Source organism: Varanus komodoensis, unplaced genomic scaffold (genome assembly GCF_004798865.1).
Source record: "Varanus komodoensis strain SLA01 unplaced genomic scaffold, ASM479886v1 scaffold28, whole genome shotgun sequence".
Classification (NCBI taxonomy): domain Eukaryota; kingdom Metazoa; phylum Chordata; class Lepidosauria; order Squamata; family Varanidae; genus Varanus; species Varanus komodoensis.
The window spans coordinates 13,172,593-13,187,117 of record NW_025335727.1 but is presented as its reverse complement, the minus strand read 5'-3'; the positions used below and the strand labels follow the sequence as shown (position 1 = coordinate 13,187,117).

The window sequence follows — 14,525 nt, the reverse complement described above, 5'->3', positions numbered from 1 at the left end:
GTTGTTAGAGAAGAAGTTAGCTTGTGCAATGGGTTTTTTCCACCATTTTCCCGCACTTTACCCCATCTGTGGCTCTTGAAAGTTCCTCTTGGAGTCAAATGACCCCCCACTTGTTCAAGCTGCCTTTATCTCATTTCCTGGCAACACCCACCCACCTTGCATACCACATCAAGTTAATAATAAGATAGAAAGAACAATGTCCTAACTTCCGATGTAAGCTTTATGTGCTCAGTTATGTATTATCCTCAGGGGTGAGTTTTAAAATTTATAAAAATCTATGCTTTTCTATATTCAGATATATGATAGACTCTATCATATCACATACAGAAATTGATCCTATGGCTTCTACACAGTGTATGAAGGGCCACAGGATTTTTCGGATTCCCAGATCATCGGAGATAGCTCTCTGATCTTGGAACTGGGAATTTGAGCTCTTCCCACCACTTACACATACCGTTACAGCCAGTGCAGGGGGAATCACACTGGCTGTTCTTCAAGATCAGGCAAGTTCTTAGGGTGGGATAAAAGGGAACATTTTGGGGAAAGTGTAGAAATAGGAGAGGCCAGGATACAAGGTATCCTGAAGCCATACTACCCTCCTTCCTTCCCTCTCCAAGACATTCTAGTCAGACAGGTGAAAAAGCCTATCTAGTGAAGATGCGGAGTGGAAGGAAGGAGAGGCAAAGATCACATTTGCTGCTGCTCCTACTTGTCTCCATCCTAGCAGATCAGTACTCTTAAGCTCTGTTCTCTGGAGGCGGGATATTTTAGTATTACACAAAAAGCAATAAAGCAAAAGGTAAACTATTCTGATTCCTGTAAGAATTTATAGTGGAAGTAGGTATTTACTCAAAACAAAACAAACTGGATGGTTAAAACCTGGATGCTAACTTGATTCATCTTACCTCTCTTTCCTGCATACCCCAGATTCTTTTCTCATTGACCAGCATTGATATCACAAGAACTTAAGCTAGGAGACCAGTGCCTGGGATGTTAGAGCACAGAGAGGTAAGGCAAGGAGGGGAGGGTTCAGCTTGCCTAACCTAAAAGATCTTTTCTGTGTAAAATTTAGATCTAGCCATTATTTGATAAATAAATGGGTCAAAACTAAGACGCCTCTTCTCCATTCTGGCTCTAACTCTCCAGCCAATCACACCACATTATCATAAGTATACAAAACAAGTAATCACAGATTTCACATATCAAGTTACTCAGCAATGGGTTACAAGATGCTGCTCCCATAGCTAGATAATTATGGGCATACACGTGGGGATTTTGATGATGGGGTCCTTAGTACAAACAATACATACCAATGTTCAGTCTGATTATTTGAAGCTCTTAATTGAATCCACTGGATTTTCCCCCAATTATACCACCTTTTAGGTATAACATTCCACTGTTGCTAATTCCTTCTCCACAGTTCCTTGCCCCCATATGCCAAGTCTGCAATGTCCTAACAAAGGTTCCCACAGCAGTGCTAGGGAGATGGACAAGTAATCCTATCCGCAACCAGTGAGCATAAATCAGGGGCTGGATATCACTATTCCGAGGTAGATTTAATAAAGAAAATCATTTAATTTAATTAATCTGACACAGAGGATAGACTAAGTTTGTAACTTCATTAATATCTCTGAAAATAGTATGTGTTCAGGCACAGAGAATATCAACTGGCTTTTCTGAAGTGCTTAGTGTATTGGGCTGGGATTAGGAGATCCAGGTTCTAGTTCCTACTTGGTCATGAAACTCACTGGGTGATTTTATGCCAGTCACTGTCTCTCAGCATAATCTACCTGTTGTTGAGAGGATAAAATTAAGAGAAAGAGGATTATGTAAATCGCCTTGGATCCCCTTGTAGGAAAAAGGCAGAAAATGAATATAATAAATAAAAAGGCATGGAAAGTTTAAAGAGCAGTTTTGTGTTGTGGCTCAGAAACCATTCTGTTCAGCAGAAAAACAGTAAAAAGCCCCTACATGGATGTGGATCTTCCAATCACTGATTTTCCCAGTATCAGTTACATTTTCTGGGAAGAAATTCTCTTATCACACTAACTGAAGAAAGCAGCATCAAAAAGTCAATTAACATCAAAAAGTCCTTTCCAAATTATTGGGCTTACAATGCAAGTCGTACAAATACATTTCTAAGAAAGAACCCATAGCTCAGTGGTAGGTGGTAGGTGGTTTATATAGAAAAGATTCTAGTCTAAATTCTTGAGAAAAGATCCCAGGCAGTAGGAGTAGGAAATATCTCTGCCAGAGACCTTGGAGAGCCACTGCCAAACAGAATAGATGGTACTGGGCTGGATGGACTAATGATAAGACTCAATATAAAACAGCTTGTTCATGTAGTGCAGTGGGAATTTAACTACCTTTCCCCAAACCTCTTTCAGACTTATATAGCAAGTTTTTTCATGTATTTATTCAAAAGATAATATATTCTATGCAAAAAATAGCGAATTTTAACATACCCTTTTCATCAGATTTGTCTCTTATTGCTAAAGTATCATTACTCAAAGATACTGTCTGGGCATTTAACATATCTGTTCTCATTCCTGGAAACTTTGGAGAGGAAATGAAACGTCCTTCATAGGAATACAAATAGATTCCTCCACCATCGACAAGAAGAAAATGCCTAAATAAAGGGAGGAAACAATTAACAATTATCAGGTGATACCATTAATGAAATTGTCACAGCTTATTATTCCTGTGTAATCTATTTGCCTTCATAACAAGTTTATTTTTACAACTATTTAGATTTATCTAAACTAGAAATAGATTGCAAATGAGATCCAAGGTGTTGCTTTAATTTTTCTAGACTGCCAAATTTATCTCTGCATAGGGTGTCTAATGTTATGGCAAGTACATGCTGTTTCATTAGCCAAATGTTCTAGAATGGATACGTGTTAATATTTTCCTAGAGCAACATTTCGTACATTTGGAAATAATACTGAGTCAGTGAGAACACAATGCTTCCAATTACTTCACCACAGATAGGTAACCAAGAGTGAGCCACAGGGATTATATGCTTTCTCCCAAAGCACAAGATCCTGCTATTTGGTTTAACTCCATAACATTACACTTAACAATGCTTAGAGGTAGAAGGATTACTATGTAATACAATTCTGAGTAAAACTGAAACTCACATACACTCTGAATTTAACACTGGTATTACAACTAAACAAATGTTGAAAATCCCCCTATCATGTTATTTCCCATCCTTTTGAAAGGGGGGGGGGGTAGATTTTCTGCTGCTTTCAGGAAGGAGGAATTTCACTAAAATTTATTTGTATGGGTTAGATTATCTTAGGTTTATATGAAATGTTGAAGAGGGATTTTTCCTCTTCTTTTTTCACTTGGAAAAATGAACTTATAATAGTTGTAAGACCTCTTCTGCAGCCTGCTGAACACATTCCCTGCTAAGAATATTGAAGCTTGTCTACAATACCCATGGGTTTGATGAGACTACCACACACAGTGTGGTTCCCACGGGCATTCTGGCCCAGCTCCAAGCAAGAAATATGGTGAGGAAGTGTGAAGAGGGACCTGCAGCCCATATGAACAACAACCACAAAGAGATAAAAATGCTCCAGCAACCTCATATCAACCAACCAGTATCAATGAAATCCATACCCTTCAAGTTTCAGAGGTATTTTTCTTGCACGGAAGAAAACGAAGAAGCTCAGTTATAATTACAACAGACATAATGATCCTTCTGCTTGAAGAGCACAGGAGAGAAGAGACAAATCAAGTTGTGTGCTCACTCCCCTTCCAGCTTACAACTAGAGAAGGGAGTCAGACATTATTTTGGCTCTCTTGTCGCACTCAGAAAATGCAGAGTTGAGGGTTAGAGTTGGGGTCAAAACAAATGGAAGGTCCTTGCCCAGATGTAGTGTTGGGGATGTGGCAGTGATAATTTCTCCCCCTCTGTAATGCCAGCTATGGAAGGAAACCTCTGACTCATTTCATTCACAAGAGCAGGTCTGCCATCTCGCCATGGTGTGAGGGGTGAGTGTAGTTTTGAAAGCTGTTGAATTTGACATACATGTTTCTTCAAAATATTATTCCACCAGTGTTCGCTAATTAAGCAAATATTATTTTAATAAAAACAAACTGCAATAGGCACATTACCTTTCTGCCTGTAAAATTAAACTGACAGTTCCTTCTTTAAGGTCAAAGATTAATGGTGTATTCCAGTTTTTAATTCTAAAATAAAAGGTAGAGAAATATCCAATCAAAAACTTGATACCAAAGGTAGTTCAGAGAGACATATTAGATTATATGGGTGATGTTTTGAATATATTTTACCCTATATATGGTGACCTTTTCAGAATATACAGACATATAGAAATAGCATTTATCTTACTAGTTGTTTTAAAAGAAACTGATTATCTAAGTGCTACTTCATGTTTTCCGATATCATTATAAAAGTTACGGCTGGTGTGATGCAGAGAAACGCATGTGCACAAACATGCATGCATGGACACACACAGAGAGAACAATACCTCTGAACGTAATTTGAAAGTACTTCAAACTTAAAATATAGTTCAGGGATTAGGTACAAGTAGTGACTAAAAGAAAGCACAGAACAACCAGTGTGCTAGTAGACTGGGACACAGGATTGTTAATTGTAACATATGGCTTCACTGCAGATGTCTCATGTATAAGAAAATAAATTTAGCCAGTCAATTCCACATGTAATTTATGAAAATTTTTTATCATTTAGATTCTGTTTAAGGGATATATCCTTTAAACAATGGATGTTTCCAAATCAAATCATGTAGAACTGTAATCTATTATGTATTAAACCAACAATTTTGTAACTTATCAGATGACTATGTCTCATTAATTCAAAGTACTTACGAGAATATGTAACACTGAAGAGATGTTGAAACTACTAAATGCCCATAGTTCAAAGAAGCCTTAATAACTCTGTCACGAAATTCCAGTAAATCCACTGCATCGTTAAGTACATTCCGAACCTAATAGAAACAAAAGCTTATGGTTAAATAAACTTAAATAATTTAAAAACTAAGACACTAAAAACTAAAACAAGGTATTGTTCTAGGTCTCATATCTAAGAATTGGACAAAATAAATGGAAAAAGACAATAAACATTCCAATATTAAACCAATCAAGTGCACTTTACAATACACTTTTGTATAATTTATACCCTATTTTAAGATTCTAGGACTTCTTCATTTGTATATAGGCGAAGTAAATATTATCATTAAAGCAGTGGGAAATATTCTATCCTGCCTGGGGTAGAGAAATGATCTGCTAATGTAGGAAGAACTATTTATTAGATTTATATCCTGCCTTTTTGTACAAAAAACTCAAAGCAGCTCACATAATTCTCCTCCTCCTGATCTTATTCTCATCCCCACAAAAACAACCCTGTGAGGTGAGCTGCATTGAGAGTCTGTGACTGGCTCAAAGTCACCCAGTTGAATCCATGGCTGAGCAGGGACTGGAACCCAGATTGCCTGAGTCTCAATTCTGCTCTCTTAACCACTACACTACCCTGGCTCTCTGGAACTAGTGGCTCCTGAAGCAACAATGCTCATTTCTGGAACCAGATAGGTCAGCAGAAATCACAGCAGGGTGTTCTGCTGACCTATTTCCTTCTAGCAGTACAGAATTAATGGAGGCACAACAGCATCATAGGATACTGCCCATGGAATTTAACTTTAATACAATAATATGAAATTAGGACATTAACTGTTAGATCTATTTTAAGAATAATGAGGTATAGAACTAATAAGTACAATATTGCTGTATGTCATCAAACCCAAATATTGTGTTCCCAAAATATTCGATGCTAGCAATGGAAGCAACTATAGATAAATTACCCAGAATTTTATTTATCAAGAAAAAAATAAAAGATCTCAAAAAGTTTTAATTTATGTGATAACAATTTATATAATACTGTCTTTTATGGAGGCAAGAGTGTGCTGCTGCCAGAGGGGCAGATAAAAGCTCTCCTAAAAGCTCTCCAAGTATTTCAGCACTGCTAATAGCTGCTGAAATACTTGGTGGGAAGGTGGGGTGAGAAGGCTTGATTCATTAATTGAAGGTCACAAATTAACTGAGAAAGTAAGGTGGGGTTGCATACAGCACTCACTCAATCATGACAGCATTGTGCTGCACTGGTTGCTGCAGAAACTCTGCACTTCAGACTCTTCACTCTTTTCCACTGTTATGGGGATTTTGGTAATAAATGAATTCTCCTACCTCCCAGACCAGTTGTAATCTGGAAGCCCAGGAGTGCTTCATCTTGCAACAGACCACAACCATATCCTCTTGACTGTCAGGCTGTGAATTATTTATTTATTAAATTTGTTTAAAGGCTGCCCATTAACATTAGGCTCTCTGGGCAGCCATTACAATAAAATTACCAATAGGTAACATAAATAAAATAGTAGAATTAAAATAAACAAGATAAATAACATATAAATAATCTAGAATAATAAAACTTAAGTTAGTAAATGAAAACTGGTGCAATTTGATGCAAAAATAATCTAAGTGGTGCCAAAAGTGCGCCAGTAAAGCAACAGTTTTGCCAGGCATCAAACACTCAATGGAGTACGCACATGACGAAACTCTGATGGTAACACATTCCATACTTGGGATGCAACCACAGAAAGAACCCTCCTTCTTGCAACCTCCCCCTTAACCTCCTCAGGGGGAGGAACATGTAGGAGGGCCTCCACTGATGACCTTAAACAATGGGCAGGAATATAAGGAGTAAGGTGTTCTCTAAGATAATGCGGCCCCAAGTTTTATATGTCATAGTCAAGACCTTGAGTTCAGCTCAGACTGGAACAGGCAGCCAGTGCAGCTGACGAAGGAGAATTCATAGAAACTATACTTCCCATCTATTCAGGAAAGTTTCTAAGGCCCAGATACCTAATTTTATTTAACAGATTCTAAACCATCAGCCTAGAGACCATATTGGAACCTTATTTATTATATTAGTAGTTTAGGGGTAAAATTCATGAAAAGTTGACATTCAGAAAATGAAAGCTGTCAAAATGGAATAACTTCTCCCATCCACCCCATCACAGACAAGGAACTATAAATGGGAATTCATAGTTCTTAGGGTCACGTGACTGAACTATTCATAAGCAGTAAACAGAGGGATGGTCACTGCAGTTCTAGTCAACTCTTGCATTATACTTATAGAACCATTTAAAGAAAATGAGCTAAAGTTATTATGAGGAGTTGAAAATGTGATGCTAACTTTGCATTTGTATTTATTACCAAATCCAAGGTGGGAGATAGACAGGAGCTTCTGTTTTCAGGGAACCCCACAGAAGTATTAAATTATACACAGGTCATCTACTTACTGTGTTGGTGAAAATCCCACTGAATGTATACTTTTCCCAAAAAGCAGTATAAACTAAATATAACAAAGGCTTCAGGGATTACTGGACAGTCATTCATTACAATTCAATGTCTGGAAATGAATGCAAAAATATGATTTTTACCTGCCAATTTGACTTTTATATTCCCAGACACTGACTCATAACATCCCACCCAGTGGACAGATGGGTAATATAGAATTTCTGTTGTTGCAAGTTTTCTCAATTATATATTAAGCATCAAAGAAGGATTCACTTCAGACCAAAAGATATTTAGGTGCTTAATTATAGATTTGAGAACCTAATGTTGGGCACCTAGGACTGAAAAGCCTGGCCTGAACTCTTAATACTGAAGATGTAATTGAGAAAATGTGTAACAACAGAAATTGTATATTATCACCCTGTCCTCTGGGTGGGATGTTATGAGTCAGTGTCTGGTTATGGAAGACAGAAAATTTAACAGGTAAAAATACCCATTTATGCATTTGTTTTCAGATATTCAGACTCAGTTTTTAATTCAAAACAAGATAACCTAAATTTAGAATTCTCCTACACATTTGAGGTCATATATCACTTACTATAGTTTAATTTTTTTAAAGTACCAAATCTGTTGCCTAAAAATATTTAACTGGATTTAATGTTGCACCTCTGTTGTTAGCAGGCTAATGAAGGCTTGAAAATTCCCTGGTTAAGGCAACAGAATCTAGTAATAAAAACAACTTGTAACTTGGTATTTTACCTAGCTGAAAACAAGTTTAACCTAGAGCTGAAATATTTTGGCTAACGAGTCTCCAGTTAGCACAATTTTGCTAATTTTGGGTCATATTTTTGCCATAATTAAACAAAAACAAAAACCAGACATGTGGTTAGCCTTGCATGATTGTGACAAGCAACAATGCTGCAGCTGCTGTATTGGTAAACCACAGCTATAAACAAGGCAAACTTTTTTTTATCAGCACACCCAGACTATCTGTGCATGGGCTATTATGCTATTGCTCCCACAGCTGCACCTTTGTTGATAGTTGCTGTAAATTTCTAGATAAACAAAGCTTTTGATGCTGAATTTGCAGCCACTGCAGTAATTTGGGATACAATGCCCAGACAATTTATTCCAGAGTAGCCTTCTTAACTTCAGTAGGACATGTGGGTTGTGAACATTCACCTCATGCTATAATATTAACCAATCTGCTAATTATACTAGGAATATTGAAATCTTGTGATTATTTAATTTGCAAAAGATACTGATACCACTCAGTCAACTTATAACTCAAAAATAGTTTTCAGAAAGCACCAGTTACTTTCTCTCAAGGTTTTCTGCTCACCAGAGTTGAAAGCCGTATATTTAATAAATGTTCTGCTACGCACAAAGCTTGAAACATCCAGTACATACCTCCATGGTTCTTCTTTTAGTTAGTGTTATTCTAAAGTTCTTCCATACCCAGTGCTGTTCTATAACGTGAGCAAATATCACATGTCCATTTCCACAAGCCCCAGCTATTTGTGTGCCATCAGTAGACCAAGCAATATTAAATATGCTTCCAGTGTTTGGCTTTTCTAAAGCATAGGACCACTGTAAAATATTTTAAATTAAAATACTAAGTTTACTTCTAATGAATATATAATACACACTATACATGTTAAACATACAGGAATTCATATTGCATGAGTTTATTATTATGCCGCCTTTGTCCTATTGTCCTGATATTATCAACCATTCAGGCGGGGGTAGGATCACTTTTCAGTTCTGTTTAGAATCCAGTGCACTGCAAACATGAAATAAATATTAGATAGTTGTGGGGTGGGTAAAAGTATGGAGCTGCTTAACTTGCAGTAACACAATGCTTTTGGAGAGAAAGGTCATCCTTTGTCTTTTTGTTAGATAAGGTGTATGTAAATTTAAAGGAAAATATGTAAGATCTCTCATATTATTTCATATGTATGTATTATGTAAATTTAACCTTAGTCAAAATGTAGTTGTATTCTGATAAACACATTTAAGGAATTAATGTGTCAGTATAAAAATCTAAACTTCTGAACAGTGAACATTTATGTGGAGCAGACATAAATGCTGCAAACTTTTTATAGGTATGATAGAAAGCATATAGAGGAGAGTTATCTTTGTGGGTCTCCTGCAGGTGTCTTATTCTAAGAAAATGCTACCAAACAGCAGACAGAACATACACATAGTGAGACAAACAGATGCAGCTTTTATGGAACTTATTTGACCAGTGTGGAGGAAATGAGACATTTTACCTTTGGTTGCTATCTTGTACATATAAACCAAATAATATCAGCCATATTAGTCTTGTCACAAACAGAAGTGCATTCTGAGACATTTTAAAGATCAATGAATTTATTGTGACACAAGCTGACACGAACTTTCTTCTTGATAGATTTTCCATAATACTTTTGGCAAGTGGTATTTCACCTACATTAGAAAGTCAGTGCTGCATAGTGGGTAAAGGACTGACTTCAAGATCTTGGGTTCAAATTCTTGCTTAGCCATTAAGCTCGCTGGGTGAGTTTGCACCATACTACCTTCTAGACTCACCCATCACATATGAATGTGGTTCAAAAAAAGAAATAACCTATCACTGCCATGCCCCTTTAATGCATATTTTGTTTGTTGAACCATTTATATCATGACGCCCATTGATGACAAAACACCAATCTCCCCCAATGTCTCAGTGCAACATCCTCAGTGTATATTTATTACCAATTGTGAAAGTACTTGTACAACACCTCTTGTATTCCATCCACAGCACAAAATAAGGTCAGTAGTTGTGATGAAATGAACACCGGAATGTCCCCAGCACATAATCATTATAGCATGCTTAATAAGAAAGTACTACACATAAAATATACTGTTATTTATTATACAAAATCATTTAATACAAAATAACAGAAATAATAGCAAAATGGTGCCACCTAGCATAACATTAAAATTGGTGGAAATATTCAAATGCCTCTTATTGCTAGGCTGATTGCTAACAAAGGCCAGGATGCTCATGGATGTATCATTAGTGGAAGCTAAAGGCAGGAGACTGAAACCTGATAGCTGGAAATATCTCTTCAGTTTTTGAAATGTAAGAACTAGCAGAAATTGAACTTAGACAGGAAAAGGCAGTTTAGAGTTTGAATTAAGACAGATGGGAGGGAGAGAGATTTGAGTTTGGGCTCAAGTAAGGTGAATCTGGGAATACAACCTTGGGAAGCTGCATACATTTCTCTCTAGGGACCAATTGTCTACTGAAGATAGATTTTGTTCATTTGTAGCACTTCTATAGTGCTTTTCAGCCAAAAAGGCTCCCATGGCAGCTTACATATAATAAAATCAAAAAGGTATTTGCCTCCAATATGCTTGATTCTACATTTGTAATTAAAGGAAACAGTTCACTGCAAGCCACCAGTTTTCTCTCAACAAAACCAACCAGTGATGCTTCTGGAATGTCTCACAACTCGGAAGTGGGGAGTGATCATCATTTTCATCATCATAATCATCCTGCCTATAGATGGAATTATAGTTCCCATGAGTTGCTACTGCGTATTTTATCTCCTAAGGGTTGTATTAAGCATGCTATTCAAAAAGTGTTTTTTAAATAAAATAAAACCACACTTTAAAAAAAATCAGGAAAGACACAACACATCTGAGCAAGTAATAAACTTATGAGTGAGTCACTCATTGCTGACCATGTCCAAAACTAAATTCAAAAGGTGTCAATGGTACATCATGTTTAATCAGGAAGTTATACAAGTTATCTAAGCAAAAATTTACCATTTCTCAGGTCCAGAACATAGTTGTGAGTGTATTTTCTCTTGTGTGTTTCATTATTTGGAACAAAGTTGGTATTTTCCAAACAATGGTGCATTACTGTTGAGATGTGAAAAATATTTTAATGTCTAAAAAGATGGACAGAAAAGTAGGTAGATAAGTGTACTGAGAAGGTTGTAATGATGCATACAGTCATGGGTTCAAGTGCAACAGCTGATAAATTAAGTTATGGTATCTGATACCCTATAAAAAGTAAGTGAATAAGGCACTTCAATTCCACAGTAAAACAACTATTACGGAAGTACCTGCTGGGAAGATTTCCATGTAATGTTACACTGTGGTTTAACAGTATGTGCACAAGCAGAGATTAGCCCAAGCAAAGTGTTAGGCTTGTATACACTCCCATCATTCAGCCACAAGGAGAAACAAGCCAGCATTTAGTTTCACTTTATTCAGTATGAAGCTTGTCATTACATGCTAACAAGGAATGTTTTAAAATAAACTCTAGTTGATTGCTAAAACCAATTATAAACCCTAGTTTGTTCAGTGGCATTTCAGATTTTAAGCCATGATACCTGGTTTATATACAAGTCTGAAACTGTGCAAAGTGAAAATGAAGTTTGGTAATGATGAGTCATTCTGCCAAACATGGCCCAGCATGAAATTATTGACTTATCTTGCAGATAACTTCCTTCTACAGAAAGTGGAGCTAGCAGAATGGCTATCCTTGACTTGATTCTCACCAACACAGAAGCCCTAGTGGACAAAGTTGCAGTTATGGGAACTTGGGGAAAGTGACCATGCCAAACTTGAATTATTGATTTTAAAGGAAGTAAAATCCAAGTGTAGCCAAACACACACTCTAACTTTAGAAAGCTGTATTTAATAAACTCAGAATCATTATAAGTAAAGTCCCATGGGAAATGACTAATAAGGACAGCAGTCCAAGGTGGGTGGGAATTTAAAAAAGGAAGTTCTAAGAACACAATTACAAATGATTCCAACAAAGAATAAAGGAAGACAACTACAGAAGAAGCCAATGTGACTTCATAAAAAGCTTACGGATTACCTAAAAACAAAAGGGATATGTATAGGAAGTAGAAGGAAGGCCTGGTTACAAAGGAAGAACCCAAGCCCCTAGCACGGAATTGCAGGGATGATGTCAGGATAGCTAGAGCTGAGAATGAACTGAGGTTAGTGAGGGATGCTAAAAGCAACAAAAAAGCCTTCTTCAGATATGTCCTCATAGTTTGTATTTGTATACAGAAAATAAATTTTTTGTATTTGCAGATTCAAGGGAAGACAGGAAGCTCTTAACGTTTCCAATATAATCTAAGGCTTGAAATAGAATGCATGAAAATAATATTATGAACCAATTACTCATTATTCTACCAAAGAATTTGATGCAAACATTACGCAAATGTACTTCCACACCGTAATGCGAAATTTCATCATCGGCAAATTATAGCTTCATAAAATCTACTTCACCTAAACGATGAAACAGTGACACAGATGTCACCATAGTACCATGTGACACAGATCAACAGATCTCCAGCTAAATCTGCCTATTAGTAGCCTCCACACTTGCCTGTGGATGCAGGCAGAAAGGAATTCCAGCTTGTTGAACGATGGTTAAACAATAGGGAGAACACAGAACCACAGAATTTTTATCCAACAGCCCTATCTCTTCGAGTGTAAATTTCTCCATAGTAGGTCCCACTAGAGTTAAAAATGTTTATGCATCTGCATCAATGCTAACTCTGAATATATCTTCCCTAGATGCTGTTTATCTTAAGTCACAAAGTAGCTTCAAATAATCATTTCAGTGTAGTGTAGTCTGAAAAGCAGGAGTGTAATCAGAGAAGGCCAAAGATAAGGAATCTGCTGGGAAGTCAGTATGACCAGGAATGGGCACCTGGAGCAGGGACAAGATGTAAGCACAAGAATGGGCTACAGCAAATTGGAGACTGATGTTGCTGAGGCAATTTCTGGAGGTAAGAGCCTGTTCTTAAACAGCTCTTCCAGCAAGGCTACCAGGTGGTGCTCATGAAGGCCCTGGCAGCTGCAGTAACATCTGGGACTAGACCTGCAGGGCAGTTATGCTGGTTCATGGCCAGCAGAGGGAGCCCTGAAGCTTCCCAGATTCAGAGAAATATTAAGCCAAGGCATAATGGGGAAATCTGGAGTTTTTCATCGTTTCCGTGCATCACACCTGTGCGAAGCCTAATTTGGGGAACTCCCAGAGCTGGGAAGTTTTGGTAGGAACCTATCCACCTCTTTTATATACTGTTAGTGGACTCCCACCTATTTCCTCAGTTCCTCTTTGACCATTGCTGTGATTGTATTACTAGGAACACTGTCCTTTCTCATCAGAGAAGGCACTCTCTCAGCTGAGAAATGTTTTTGTGTCCTTACTTCTCTTTCACACTTTAGATGGTTTCTATGCCTCTTCCTTTATTTCAGACATTTTTGATTGCTCTTTTGCCTCCAAGGCATACAGCTTCAATGGTACCCTTTTGGAATTGTGTTTGCTGCAACAGTAAGTTACTACCTTCAGAAAGTCATTCTCCTCTGCTTACTTTACTTAGAGAGGGTCATCTTGTAGCTTCCTGCCCATGATGTCAGGCCTTCACTAAAGAGGCCAGAAGAAACAGGCTGAAGGCCTTATTGTGGAAGAGAGTAGTGAACATCTCATGTCACGTTATGGAGCTGCAATGACCTTCTTCACTTAAGGAGACTGCCTCAACAGCCACAAAATAGCCTCAAAACCCAGTTCTCTTCCTTCTTTCCCCACTAGTGCCCCAGCAATAATCATGGGCTGTGTAGATCCATTGACACCATTCTCGATGGTGAAAGAAATATTGAAATAGACACATTCCATTAACTTGCAGGATCAGACCGAGAAGAAAAGGAGGAAGTATAGTACTGGAGCTATAGTGCTGTCATGGGAACCTCAGCAGCAGCCTCCTCCGCCAGCCCCAGCACCACCTGCACTGCTGGATTCTTCTGTTTGGGTTATAGCTCCATGCCCAGTGCCAGAAGCAGCCCCGATTGCCTCAGCCTCTGAAGGGGAGATCAGAGATATTTCTCACCCTCAAATCCAAGAACTCTGGAAGCCTCACCTGCCCTATAAAGGCCACTCACTCCTTTCTGGACCCACCAAGATGGCACCCGTACTGACTACCACATGGCCAAGAAAGATTCCAATCACTTCTGCCTGAAAGACAGGAACTTACTTGTAACTAGTTCTTTGGCTGGTCATCCATGCATTTGCACAATCTGCAAGCCATCCCCACTTCAGTGTTCGGACCTCAAACAGGCATGGCAGCACTGGGGCCAATTCTGATTCTGTTTTCTCTCAGTTCTGAAGCCTCAATGTTGGTATCAGTGAAACT

General features: G+C 37.8%; 1 protein-coding gene across 5 annotated transcripts in view; it reads right to left on the bottom strand.

Moving 5' to 3' along the window:
• IFT80 (intraflagellar transport 80) overlaps positions 1–14,525 on the bottom strand; it is a 156,148-nt gene that overhangs the window by 22,107 nt on the left and 119,516 nt on the right. For 4 of the 5 annotated variants that reach the window (XM_044434434.1, XM_044434430.1, XM_044434429.1 and 1 more), the window contains 4 exons: positions 8,749–8,928; positions 4,858–4,976; positions 4,126–4,200; positions 2,466–2,629 (listed from right to left, as the gene is read on the bottom strand). In XM_044434434.1, coding sequence (XP_044290369.1) covers positions 2,466–2,629; positions 4,126–4,200; positions 4,858–4,976; positions 8,749–8,928 — 538 coding nt within the window. The remainder of the gene's footprint in view (positions 1–2,465; positions 2,630–4,125; positions 4,201–4,857; positions 4,977–8,748; positions 8,929–14,525) is intronic. The other variant, XM_044434433.1, reaches the window with a different exon arrangement.